Source organism: Artemia sp. Qi Xiang Cuo, chromosome 2, assembly GCF_049724085.1.
Source record: "Artemia sp. Qi Xiang Cuo chromosome 2, ASM4972408v1, whole genome shotgun sequence".
NCBI classification, from domain to species: Eukaryota; Metazoa; Arthropoda; class Branchiopoda; order Anostraca; family Artemiidae; genus Artemia; species Artemia sp. Qi Xiang Cuo.
This window is the reverse complement of record NC_142795.1, coordinates 65669556-65683829: the sequence shown is the minus strand read 5'-3', so window position 1 is coordinate 65683829 and position 14274 is coordinate 65669556. Positions and strand designations below refer to the sequence as shown.

At 35.1% G+C, this 14274-nt stretch overlaps 1 protein-coding gene across 4 annotated transcripts in view; it reads left to right on the top strand.

The window, feature by feature from the left end:
* The window catches only part of Dap160 (dynamin associated protein 160), a 138665-nt gene that overhangs the window by 30260 nt on the left and 94131 nt on the right, over window positions 1-14274 (top strand). For all 4 annotated transcript variants that reach the window (XM_089102524.1, XM_089102517.1, XM_089102515.1 and 1 more), the window contains one exon: window positions 3213-3545. In XM_089102524.1, coding sequence (XP_088958650.1) covers window positions 3213-3545 — 333 coding nt within the window. The remainder of the gene's footprint in view (window positions 1-3212; window positions 3546-14274) is intronic.

The window sequence follows — 14274 nt, the reverse complement described above, 5'->3', positions numbered from 1 at the left end:
AGTTTTTAAAAAGAAGTTAACTACTGCTAGCACGTTCGCCCACCTAGAACAGTTACCACCAACTTCTGACGCGGCTAAATTCCGCAGTTATAGGCTTTTTCTACCAAGTTTAGGTATGAAGTGGAGATCCTGATTCTGACCTTACAGCCGAGGAATAGAGTTGTAAAAATAAAGATAACTTCTTGTATCCATTGATTACTTACGTCCACCAGCCTCTGGTTTGCTTCTGAAAATCATGAAATGCTCCTGTCTACTGGAATGTGCCTCAACGAGATGTAGATACTTTAAAAACGAGCTAGCTGGTACGGCAGTGTGTAAAACTTTCACAGGGACAGCATATTCAAATATTCCGAGAATATAAAGCCATGATGATGAGGAGAACGTCAAAGCTTAGATATATGAATCAAAAGAATAAGTCGTGAATAGTAGTCTTAGTTTGATTCTGTATTTCAAATGCTCATGAAGTTGATTCGATAATTTTATCAGTTGTGAAGACTAGTCAGTGTGCTCGTAATAGTTTATTCTAAGAGGCATTTTAAATCTCGGCTGCTGAAAACTAGTTTCATAGATGGTTTCCCTTTCCTAATATTTTTCGTGTTTTAATAAGCATCTTGCAATCACTTTTTTTAGGCCGACCCATCAGGTGATGGAGCCAGCGATGATCAGATTCAGAATAATTAATTATTAGATTTCAAACCCGACAATTTTAGCCAGCGAAAGTTGGTCAGGAAAAAAAAGAATGGAGGTCACGACGACAAGAAGCGTAAAAATCTCATATTGATCATTTTTTATATACCGCACACCAAATTTGACTCGATTTTCGCACTTATCTCGTCTTTTTACATCGGAATAATAATTCAGTTCAAGAAAAACGAACAATTACTCGAACTTAATTTTTTTGTTAGGAAATTGAGAAAACTGGCACAATACGCAGAAAAACTAGTTTTCCGTCAACCTAGAATGTGCAACTTTGGATGTGTTGTTCAGCTTTTTTTTCCTACAACATGGTGTAAAAATGATTTCTGTTGCAATTTGTTTTGACCAACAATCGACGGATTGGTGGACAATAAGTGCTAAAAGAAAACGGGTTTTCTAGAAACAGGTTTTCTAGTAGACATTACATCAGGTTAATTTGATTTTTGGGATCAGCTCATCATTTTATGTCAGAACTGTTGTCTTCTGATAGTATGGGGAAAAAGAGGCCATAACGATGAGAAGGTTAACATAACATATTCATTATTATGACACTTTTTCCTGATATATTGAATAGCGAATTTGCTTTCATTTTCGGGCTCAGCTCCCCATTTTACATCGGGACGGTGCTTCATATGCGGAAAAACGAACATTTACCGGCAGTTCATTTTTTAAAGAAAAACATGAAAAAATGCACACGAAAAAAAAAAAAACTAGTTTGGCGTCGACTTATAGTGTGTAACTTTGGATATGTTGTTCAGGTTCTTTTTTTCTCTACAAGACGGTGTAAAAATCATTTCTGTTGCGAATTGTTTGGGGTCAAACTCTAGTTTGCCTGAACTATTAGACTAGGAATAAACGAGGGTGAATAGGTGATGTTCGGTAATTGGAAAATCGATCAAGTTGATGGCTTTACTTACCTGAGTAGTTTTTTTTTATAAAGATAGTGGATGCAGTAAATAAGTAAAGAGTAGAATAACCAAGGTGCAGTGTATGTTTTTTTTTTTTTTTTTTATTATTTTTTTTTTTTTTAGTCAGAAAAAAATTGAAAGGATAGGAGGATAAGTCTGCGAACTAACATTAGAATATTGGAAGGCAACAACTATGATAGTCTTCAAGTATTGTTCCAAAATGGGACGCCTCAGAAGGCAGACTAAGGTTTGTCAAACTTTCCAGAGGAATTGTATAAGGATTGTGTAAGCTGGGGTTATACTGAAAGAAAGGCTAGGGTGCTTAGGCCACGTTTTTGGATGAAGGATAACAGGTTGCCAAAGACTATGCTTTTCGGCCATCCATCTAGGGCCAAACGAATAGCCAGTCATCCCCTAACACGATGGGCAGTTGTTATAAGACAGGATTTAAAGGAAACTGGAACTTTATGGGAGGAGGAAAGAGTTAAGATTTTCGTATATTGGGGTAGATGAGGGGGATGAGTAGTTGTATTGGCCTCGAGCGGCTTGGCCCTACAGTGAGTTGATAGTAGCCACTAAGTAAAAGTGGTTTACTTTGCCTACTTTTCTCTTAATGCTCAGAAACCTGGACCTCTTTCTTTTTTGGCTTTTTGTCATTTAACTAACTGCACTACGCGGTGTATTGTTGTGGATGCGATTCTCTTTCTTCATTTAACTATAAAGTCAAAAGACTGTTCAGTTCTGATGAGTGTTTGGTTGGACATTCTTTTTATTTATAACTTATTGTAAAATAAAACTTATAAGTTGCTTTTTCGCTCGGTATTGTAATTCTGTAAGCTAATGAAACTGCAATAAAAAAAAATCTATCTCAAAAGACTAAAACATGATAGTGCTACCGGCTTTACAGAAAAGGATTGCGAGCTTTGATCAGGTGACAGCTTGAACCTTTTACCCTTGAAAGCGACTTCGTTTTTCAATTCAATTTAAATTTATTAGAATAAAAATGAAACATAACATCAATAACAATAAAGATCCTAGAAGAGAACTTTTTACAAGCATATTTGTTGTCACCGGATCAGGTCATTTTGGAACATTCGTTAACTATTGGTGAAAAGAAGTGGATTAGATATCATATATTTAATATAAGCTCTGCGAAAAATGTGGTTCAACCCCGCTTTCTAAGGCTATAATGAGAGAATGGTTGAGATGGCTAAGACATGTTCTACGTGTGTAGGATGACAGATTGTCAAAGATTTTCCTTGTCGGCCAACCGTCTATGGCCAAAAGAAAAGCAGGTCGTCCCCGAATGGGTTGGAGGGTGTCATAAGGAAAGATTTAAGGGAAATGGGAACTTCCAGGGAGGGTGTAAAGAGTGAGGCTTTGAGGAGATTAGGATGGAGTAGGAACATGCGTAGCTGTGTCGGCCTCAGTTAGCTTGGTGCTGCAGTGACTTGTTAGTAGTAGTATATTCATAAAGATACAAACCATGGCTTTAAAAAAATAAATGCATGGTATGTTAGTATCTTTAGTGTCAATCGTGTTCACTAGGGTTATGAAAGAGACAAATGAGTACCATGGGTTTGTGAAATGAATATATTTTTATTTTAGCTTACACGGAAGAAAGATGATAAGGAGAACAATAATTGTCGTTTGGAGGAAATACAGAAAGAGCTGAAGGACGAAATTAACAAATGCAGGAAAGTCAAGGCTGAGTTTGATTCAAAACGCTCCAAAGTTCTTGAGCTTCGTGCCTCTCAAACCCAGGCTCTGATAAGCGGAGCTGGATGGGAGAATAATCAGTGGGATGAATCTCCAATCAAGGAGTCACAGGCTAGTTTTGTGTCTGTGCCAAGCCAGGAGATAATTAAGTATCGAGCATTGTATGGCTTTGATGCAAGAAATACGGACGAACTCTCATTTGTTGCTGGTGATATCATTACGGTAATTTCTAATGCTTGATTTTAATGGGGATTTTAATTCCTGTCATTTTTTTTGACAAATTATCAGTAAACCTCATGCCCTATTCTCAAAACGTGATTGGCTGATTTAGTAAATTTGGGGCATTTGCACGGAGAATTAATTCTATAGACTATGGGAGGCAAGTATATATTTAATACTTGACTTTTAAGTTATTTTTAACTTTAATTTACTTTGCATTTGTGATCAAAGCCATACTTTTTTTTATGGGAGCTGGGGCGTATCCGAGGTTTTTTGTCGATCGGAGGAAGAAAGGGGACGTAGATGGTGAAGTAAACGGATATTTTCGGTGCTAACTTCTTAATTTTTCTTGAGAGGGGTAATCCCCATTCCTGCCTCCCTGTAAGCAGGTTAGTGCTGTTCTTGTATTAGTCATTTTATTGTTACTCAATACGTTTGTTGAAGTTGTTCTTGTAATTTGTTAAAATTAAATGTTTGGGAATGGAAAAGTCAACACTGATGAACCTTCCACATGAATTAGTATTTTCACAAATTCTGCATTAGTATTTGGCAATTTTATCAAGTAAATAATTTCGTTTAATGACCAAGGTTACAACGGTACTTCGTTTTAGTTCATTTGCAACATTTTGTTGCTTCATATCCTCTATTAAATACTCTGTTCTTTGTATGATCGCCTGCATCAGCTGGTCTAATCGAAGCCCTCAGGATAAGGGAAGGGGATTAATCTTGCTATCCTTTCCCCCTGGAAGACTAAGACCACTTACGAAGATACAAATGCATCAAACCATGTAATATAATTCTTGTTAAAAATAAATTATTACTTGTGCTCCCCCCCCCCCATTTCGCATTGGTATGACCCGTTTTACAATTAAATAATTTGATTACTCTATGCCTTACGCCGTAATCGTTTTCAAAGCCTTTTTTTGTAACATATATATTATATATATATATATATATATATATATATATATATATATATATATATATATATATATATATATATATATATATGTATATATGTGCGTGTGTGTGTGTGTGTGTGTGTGTGTACACACACACACACACACACACACACACACACACACACACACACACACACACACACACACACACACACACACACATCTATATATATATATATATATATATATATATATATATATATATATATATATATATATATATATATATATATATATATATATATATATATATATATATATATATATATATATATATATATATATATATATATATATATATATATATATATATATATATATATATATATATATATATATATATATATATATATATATATATATATATATATATATATATATATATATATATATATATATATATATATATATATATATATATATATATATATATATATATATATATATATATATATATATATATATATATATATATATATATATATATATATATATATATATATATATATATATATATATATATATATATATATATATATATATATATATATATATATATATATATATATATATATATATATATATATATATATATATATATATATATATATATATATATATATATATATATATATATATATATATATATATATATATATATACTTAGAACTTATAAATTAGTCCTTCATCTTTTGTGGGCTACTTAAGGACTTCTCTACACCTAGTTTAGTTTACTCTTGTAACTTATAATAATAATTTAATTACTCTTTGCCTTGCGCCTTGATTGTTTTCAAAACATTTTTTGTGCAACTTATATAGCAATTTAAGCAATTTGCCAATCGGAATTGAGGAGGATATTATCAAAAGACATGGTATGGAGTTTTTTGACGTGAACATAGTCAAAGAAGCTAAAACTTTATTGTGGCAAATAAGTGCACCTGAATTGCCCAATACGTAAGGGGAGCAATGCACTTTCTAGTCATTTTAGTGACATTATTTCTCTGTTAAGATCTCTTGACAGTAGCGACACTTTTGTACCTAAGTTTGTGATAAAGCAATCTACTGAGGTGCCATGTCTTCCTGCCAATGCTTATACTTCGTTACTCTCTAAGTTTAATAAGCTGCAACAAGTGGTTGTTGAAATGTCAGGGAAACTTGACAATTATCAGTTGAATTTTCTTCAACTATCCAAACCTACCTCCGCAATTGACACTCATGCGACAGTTATTGTCTCTAAAGTGCCTTCAGGTCTGTCTGATCCGATTAAAAGCAAACCTGTTCTCGACCAAATAGCTCGGCATGAACTAGTTTGTAGCGTGAAACCTGATAATGACAGATGATATGTCAATATTGATAAATCTGCAACTGAAGATTTGTGTACAACAGTTCAGAACTTTATTACCGGAGCAATAGTTAAAGTACGATCCAAACGCTTTTTTGGGATTCTCAGAGGTTTCCCAGTTGATGTCGACCTATCAGTTATTAATAGACTGCAATGTATAAAAAGTGCAAATCGATTGGGCGCGACTATGTCAGTCAAGCTTGAATTTGAAGACTCCTTCACTCAGTCCGCTTATTCCAAAGAAGGAATTAAAGTTGGATATGAACTTTTTCGAATTCACGAATTTAAGGAAATACATAAATGCTTCTTCAATGCCGGTCATACGATCACTTTCAAAGTGTTTGCACCAGGAGTGTCCCGAAATGTGCCGGATGTGCTGGGCCACTTCTTTCTACTAAGGATAGTCCTTGTAGCGCTGTTCCCAAGTATGCTAACTGTGGTAAAAATCATGCTTCTTATAGTCTGTCCGGCCCAGTATCTAAGGAACTAATGTTGCGCTCCCCCATTTTGCAAAGACTTTGGATTTTTCAATAATATCGTTTAATATTAATGGTACAAAGGATAAGGAATTCGTTATTGATGAGTTCTACAATGATTTTGATTTGGCCTGTCTGCAGGAGCATCTTCTTACAGACTTTAGCATTAACCTTTTGCGTCGGAGCCCTCATCATGATGTGTTTTTTACTAATGCCAAAACCACAAGAGGCCGCCCATCCGGTGGGCTAGCTTTTGTTTCTAAGCGCATTCCGAATTTAGTTTCGCCGGTGACTTTTTACTCGGATGAGTTTTTTTTGGCTGTTCGTATGGGCACTACAGTTTTCATTAATTCTTATCTGCCTTATGATGATCGTTCTGCCAGATCAAGCTTGCAACACATTGAAGTTTTTAGTAGAAAAAATTATTTCTATTTCTCTAGATTATATGATCATTGGTGACCTCAATACGGATATCAATTTTTCGTCAGTGAGAAGTGGTTCGTTCTTAGGTTGCCTTCCATCTTATCATATTATACCCAAAACTCATCCGTTTTATTACATCCACCATTCAGGCAGTAAGAGCAGTATTGATCACATTATTTGCTCACCTAGTATTACTACATCAATAGTGTTTGTACATGCTGAAGAACAAGACATAGATCATGTCCCTATTTCACTTACTCTTACGCTTAATATTAACCTTGCAAGTATTCGTAAAGTACCTCGGTCTTCCAAATGATTTGAAAAAAAGTAATTGGAAGAAAGCTGATGTCCCTCTCCATGTCTATATACTAACAAACATGCTGTCTGCTATACAAGTTCCCTATCATCTGTTCCAGTGATGCATACCAGTGAATTGCAAAAAAGGGCCTGGATTCCCAATATAATCAAATAATTACTGTCTAAAAGATGCCGAGGCAGTTGCAGTGCCGCTGCAACGTGTTAGATGTGGTACGCAAAAACCTATTTGGTCTTTAGATCCTAATTTAAAAACTTTGGTTAAAAGTATGGAATGAATGTGATAGACCGCCTTGTGGAGTTGTATCTGACCTTAAGCGTAAGACGCGCAGTGAATATAAAAAATATTTTAACTCAATGCGTTATCGTGGTATGGATTTTCCAGTGTCAACGAGAGAATGGCGAAAAAATTCTCTGGATACTTGTATTTTGCAGGCTTATCTTAGTGACCAAGATTTTTTGCAGAAACTAAATTTCAGCTGGGCGGGCAAAATGAGGTCAAGAGGGGGGGGGGGGCAAAATTGGGTGTAGAGGGACCAGTTACCGCTCCTGTCCCGTAGCAAATTATGCCCCTGACTTCTACCCGTTAAGAAATGGCTCGCAGATTTTGGTAATTTGCGGTACTTGTAAGCACCACAATTACTTTTTGAGGCTTGACTAAGTCCTGGGCTGTATTTTCTTCTTTCGTGACAGAAGCAATTGAACTCCTTACGAAATCGTGCATCGTTCTATACATGAAAGGCTTAGAAAATTCATAAAGATGGGGATCTCCTTTTATCTTTTGGCCCAGGCTGACCTTCAAAATAGATTAATTTTTTTTTTATTTTGAAGAAACTCATACCACGGTTTTAGCATTATCTAGACAGTATAATTTAAATGACAAGGACAGCAAAGAAGTGTAAATTTATTTCCAGTAATAACATACATATGTATAAATGCATTCGTTTTCAGCATTTGAGACTTTTTTTTAGTGTATGCAGTCAATAAACATTAATTCCGATTTACATTATCTTTGAAGCCATGTATGCAGTTTTATTTACCCGTCAACTCGTTTAGAAAAGGCTCTCGGATTGCCATATTATGAGGTCTTCTTCCGTCCAGAATTTAGGGTAATAAAGCTTCCATATATAATTTTGATCTAGCCCCCATACTACCATTGCTGAAACATAAAACTTGAATACAAGAAGTCCTCAAACCACAATCAATACTTTTTTTTTCATTTGCCTGGCTCTATGGTAGGCCTATCCTATTTCTGTAGCTAAATTCGGTACTTGTGCACTGTCTGGTACCTACCGCTATAACTGTATCAAGGAAACCAGACACGAAACCCGACAAACGGGTATTTGCAATAGAGAAATGGAATGCAAAGCGAGGTTTCCATTGTGTTTACAATATTTAAACTGTTGTTTTTTGGGGTTTAGGGGGGAAAGGTACCTAGGTTAGGTTACGTATTTAATATATTCTATGCTCTACCACCCAGCCCCCCCCCTCCCCAACGTGCAAACATATAGCCTAAATTTGTTTCTAAACTATTATATATTCATCCTATTTATTTTTTTTAATAGCATTAACCAAACTTGACTTCTTTTGTGGGTACCATATTATGCACAAGTACCCTAAATTCTTAGACCTTGTAATAACCAATATTTAGATTTTCCTGATATGACACTAAACAAAATTTTAATCTATGACACAGGAGGGGTGTGGGCTTGGTCAAGATATATAACTCAGACTTATTTTGTGAACGTACACAAGAAATATGTCCGTATCAACAATTCTGTTTAAAATGTGGAGCCAATGTATTGGAGATCGTGTGTTAGTTAAAGAGAGAATACTTTCTGACTCTAAACAATAATCTATAAAAGATCTAGGGCAAGGTGGACTGTACACAGTTCAGCAGACAAAATAAAGGATCTCAATGGAAGGAGAATATAAAGACTGCGTAGATGGAATGCAAGACATGCATTCCATCCAGGGATGGAATGCATGAAGCTGCTCCACCTCTCTTACCATGGACAGATTCATTTGTATAAATTTGTCTCTGATTAGGGTAATTTTTTGAAATTTGCTTTGAAAAAATAGTTTTCACCACATGATGATATGGAATCAGGTTTTTATTTATAGGAATAAGATCATATTGACAGTATGGTCTGCCTATCTCCTCTGAAGGGTGTACCAGCACATAAGGCTGATTAAGAAAAACTTTACTACAGCTTTTTGTGAAGCATCCCATTATGAAGCACAACTCATTTTAAAAACCAGTCTTATAGTTCGACCCCATGAACTTAAACAAGTCACTTAAAATATATGGTTGCTAAAAGAATGAAAACAAATCTGATATGAACTAAGAAAAATGGCTTATATTTATTAAAAACATAGATAATACCTAGAGCAGAATCTTGAAAAATGGATCAGCAACACAAAAAAATGCGCGCGCAAAAAAAAAGAAAAAATGCACAAGAAAGTTGGATTATCGAAACTGAGAGCACAATTTTGCATTCAACTTACAAAAAATTCAATTTTAATAGATTACCTATCCATTAGAAATCTGATGAAAATCTTCTAACACAATTTAAAAAAAGTAGCACTATGAAAATAAAGATAAAAAAAAAACTGATAAAACTATAAATTTTTGCCATAAAACGAATATTACCTTATTATGACATACGATACATTACACATGCACATCAGATTTACTAATACAAATTACAACAGTTTTTCATGAAGCATACCTTTATTAAGCTGTTATTCAACTAACGCAAATGATGAAAATAGACTAATTGTTCAACATTCGCAAACCGAAATAAATCATTTAAAAATGTTGATCCATAATATCAAAAGTTCTTACGATCGCAAAAAAGTAGCTTGCACAGGTCGTAAAAGCACAAATAAAAAGAAGTGTACAAGCTTGAACAATTTGTCTGTATTACAAAAAAAGACAATGACCCCAAAAAAAAAAAAAATGCAGAAAAAAGATGCAACTAAGTTAATACTCAGTCTAGCATCCATCCAACAAAATTTAGTTTTAATAAATCGACGATCAATTCGAAATCCGAAGAAATATTGAAATTTTCCTTGAAATATCATGGAAAAAAGGTTAAAACACCATGAATTCCTCCATAAATTAACTACAGAGACTTATTTTGTAAGCTTCTAATGCTAAGTACAAATTGCAAGGCTTATTCATAGATTTTTGTCTAATTTAAACTTGAATCAAATAGTTTGTGGTAACGAACTGTAAGTAAGGAGCGATGCTGCTGAATTTTTACCGAAACCAAAAAATCAGAATTCTTGTGTCAATAGTTATATCAAAAGAATCGGCTTATTATGTTGATAGTTAGTGTTACCCATCAAAAGCCACGAGCCTCAGAAAATTTGCCTGATTTCTAAAAAGGGGGGGGGGAAACACTCCCGAAAAGTCAAGAGATCTTAATGAAAATCATATTATCACGTTCTGCGTATCCAAGAACCCTGTTGTAGTAGTTCCAAGCTCCCTTCTGCAAAAATGTGAAATTTTGTATTTTTTTGCAAGAAGAAAGATCACGGATACGTGTTTATTTGTTGTTATTTTTTGTTTGTTTTCCCAAGGGGCTATTGTATTAAACCAATAGACCTATATTATTGGAAAAGGACTTATTCGGATGGAAATTAAAAGTTCTAGTGCCCTTTTAAAGTGACCAAAAAGATTGGAGCGCAATTAGCCCTCCCCTCGACATTCATCGCCCCTTTTTCCCTAAATCGTTCGATCAAAATTGTGAGATATAAGGCCCTAACCATGGAGAGAATATGGCCCCCATAGCCCCTGGGGATGCATCTTTAAGTTATAAAATTTGCCCATTGTTTACGTATAGTGCCCATTGTTTACGTATAGTATTTTTTATTGCGAAGTTGACATAAATTTTTCGGGTGAGGGAGGGGTGGTGAATTTTCTGCTCGGGGGATTTTCCACAGGGAAAATTTTACACGAGGAGAGAATTTTCCGAGGGGGGTGAAATTTTCTGAGGAAATTTTACACTGGGGAAATTTGCCAGAATTCCTATGCGAAATTCTTTTTATTGTCTTACTTTCCCTTTGTCGACTAAATTTTAAGGATGGAGATGTTAAGGGCAATTGTCCGGGGTAAATTTTTCACCAGGGTTGAATTGTCTAGAGGATCTATCTGTGAGAGGGGGAAATTTTTCCGTGGAGGTGGAGCCGGATTTCTTGGCACTTTTTCAAAAACCACCAGAAATTAAGCTACAAAAAATAATTATTTTTTAACTGAAAGTAAGAAGCAACAATAAAGCTTAAAATGAACAGAAATTATTACGTATATACAGGGGGTTTCCCTCTCGTCAACATCTCGCTCTTTACGCTAAAGTTAATAACGACTCATGAAACACAAGGGTCATTTAATGAGAACAATAAAAATATTTTTTTAAAGTGCTAAAAAACTTTAGGGTGAAGAACGAGGTGTTGAGGAGGGGGCGACCCCCTTCGTGCACGGTGAATTTCTGTCCGTTGTAAGTTTTAACGTTGCTCCTTAATTTCCCTTGAAAAAAAAACTTCAGTTAAAAACGATAGATAAATAGGCATAAATCCTTTTAATAGATGTGAGTGTTTCTGCTGATGACAGTCACTGTAAATGTGACAGAAATATCCAGCATTTTTTGTTAATTATTACTGTCTATTAAAACGATTTATCCCTATTTGAACTTTTATTTATCGTCAAGGAAAGTCATTTTGGTATTCGCAATTATCTACTTGGCTTTGTTGTTATTTGTTATAATTCGTATAGTAGCAATTATTTGTCTGTCGTGAGTGTTAATACTGTTCAAATTCTTTTTATAAAAACGGCTCCCGTATTTCCATATTTCTCGGTAATCTTGCGTCAACTATTTATGGCAATATTGCTTCAAGATAAAACTTTTATAATTTTGGTAGCCTTTTTTTCTGCCACAATTCTTTGTCACGATTGATTTTCTCAATAAATGGATCGCCTTTGCCGAAAAAAATAACAAAATAGCCAGAATCTATGTTACAACACTCTAATTGCATTTGTATTTGGTAGAAATAATTATGTGACCTTTTAAGCTGTAATGTGCCATTATTTTTGTTTTCAAGACAAATATTTTTTTGGGATAGCCTCCATTCTTCTATATTTAAATCTTTGGCACTGAAAGGACATTTTACTTCCAAAACCGCCGTATCACCAGACAAAAAAGTGGCTATTCCATCAGGACTGGCTGGAAAATATCCGTATTTAATATGAACAAAAAGTCCTGAAGGATGCACTTTGCAGTCCATCTTTTTCTCAAAAGCCGATATAGCTGTTTGTTCGTACATTTGCCCATGTTTCATTGCTTTAGTCTAGCGGTTTTTGGGATAAAGCAGTTGGCGCACTAACGGTGCAACAGTCTTTGTCCGTCTTTTACAAATTATTCCAGCTACTGACGCAGTTATCCTTTTTTTTGGTATTCTAGCCATCTGTTGTCAATACAATTTATCTGAATATCGTGTTGCTTCTTCTATTTCATGAATTTCTAAGTCAGTACACTGAACACGGTTCAGAAAACCACTTTTTGTATCTTCAAGAGAATCAGGATCTAAATCTGGAACACATGCATTCGGGCCGTAGTTTTTGTCGGGTTTCGAAACTTTCTTCGTAAATGGTTTTCCAAACAGACGTCTTTTAGCTTTCCATGTCTGCTTGTTTATGGCCCTTCTGGCCCGCTGCTCAGCAAGTCGCTTCAACAAACGACTTGGTGTAGATCCTAAACTTCTGCGAAAAATATGCAAACAGGCAGAATGTCCCTTCTTAGAATATTTTATGCCCGCAGCGGTAACACGCGTTGTGTATCGGGCTCTTTTTGTCACCATTATGTTTTTTCCCCCGATAAGCTTAGCAACTATGCTCATAAAATACTCTGCAAGGTTGCTAGTACTGTTTCCGATTAGAAATCTAACTCTTCTAGTTAAAGTGTCAAAGGTTGAATGCACATGACTAAGGAAAATATTACTTGGGGCACTTTCTTCGCTGAATTCAACAATTTTTCCTGCCATTTTGCAGCATTCTGGGCATTATCTATGATCACCACGAAAGAAATGCAATGGTATTGCTGTCAGCTCATTTATAAGGTCTTTGCCCCCTTTCCCTTCTTTGGTTGTGCGTGCAATTGGGTTTCTTGCAAAGCTGCACATTTTCTTGATTTTTAAATCACTAAGAAGCCTCCTGCATTCGGGGTTTTCTTTTTGCTTCATGTAAACCCTCTTTTTTAGGCACTTACATGCATGGTTGGCACACTCAATTTTTCGATATATCTGCCGTACGGTACTTTGGCTGTAAGCTCTACATGGGTGCTAGAGTCATCATCAGTGATAAATCTAACATATTTTAAAGAGTGCATAGTTGGAGGGGTTCAAAATGCCTTGACTAAAATATCAGATTCCATACCTGTGTTTGGTTCCTGGCACTTCATAAAACACGTAGGGTCGGGAAGCAAAGTGTTTTCATTCCTTCGATGCTTCATACAAATGCAACAGTATCTATTTCTAATCCCAACATTTAGAAGCTTTTTTGAATAAAAACCAATGACGACTCCACAACCAGACAACGCAGAAAACCTATTGCCATAGCTTCTAGTGCACCAGCCACCATCAACTATAACACAAGTCTCCACTGAACCATGCATATCGGTTTTTTTGCCTGCTTTAATAGCCATTCTGCGCTCAATCTTGCCATTGTTCAGTAAATATTGATGAAGTGTTTTTTTCCAAGTTCTCACCAGTGTCCATTTCATATTTTGTAAAAACTTTTTGTGACATACAGTTTAAACCAACTGTAGAAAAAAGCTCCTGAATTTGGGCATGACTCATACCAGTGTTTATTGCACCAACTACTGCTTCTTTGTTAATGTTTATTGTCCCTTTGATGACCTTTCGTCTTTTGGTTACTCTTTCTGTAGTAAAATTGCTTCTTTTTTGCTTTTTTTTCAGTCTGTTTTTCTTCTGGCTGTAAATCTGATTCCAAACTATGTGATTGGCGAGATGGTTTCGATGTCTTTTTTGGTGCTGGTGGTATTTCAGTGTGTAAAGTAACCTCTTCACTGCACGATTCACATTTGAAAATGAAACGTGAACGTAATCCAGCCCTGAACTCTCTGTCGAACATCATATTTGCGATAAGTTGTATGTCTTGGCACCTGAAACAAAACATTGGCTAAGAATTTGACATT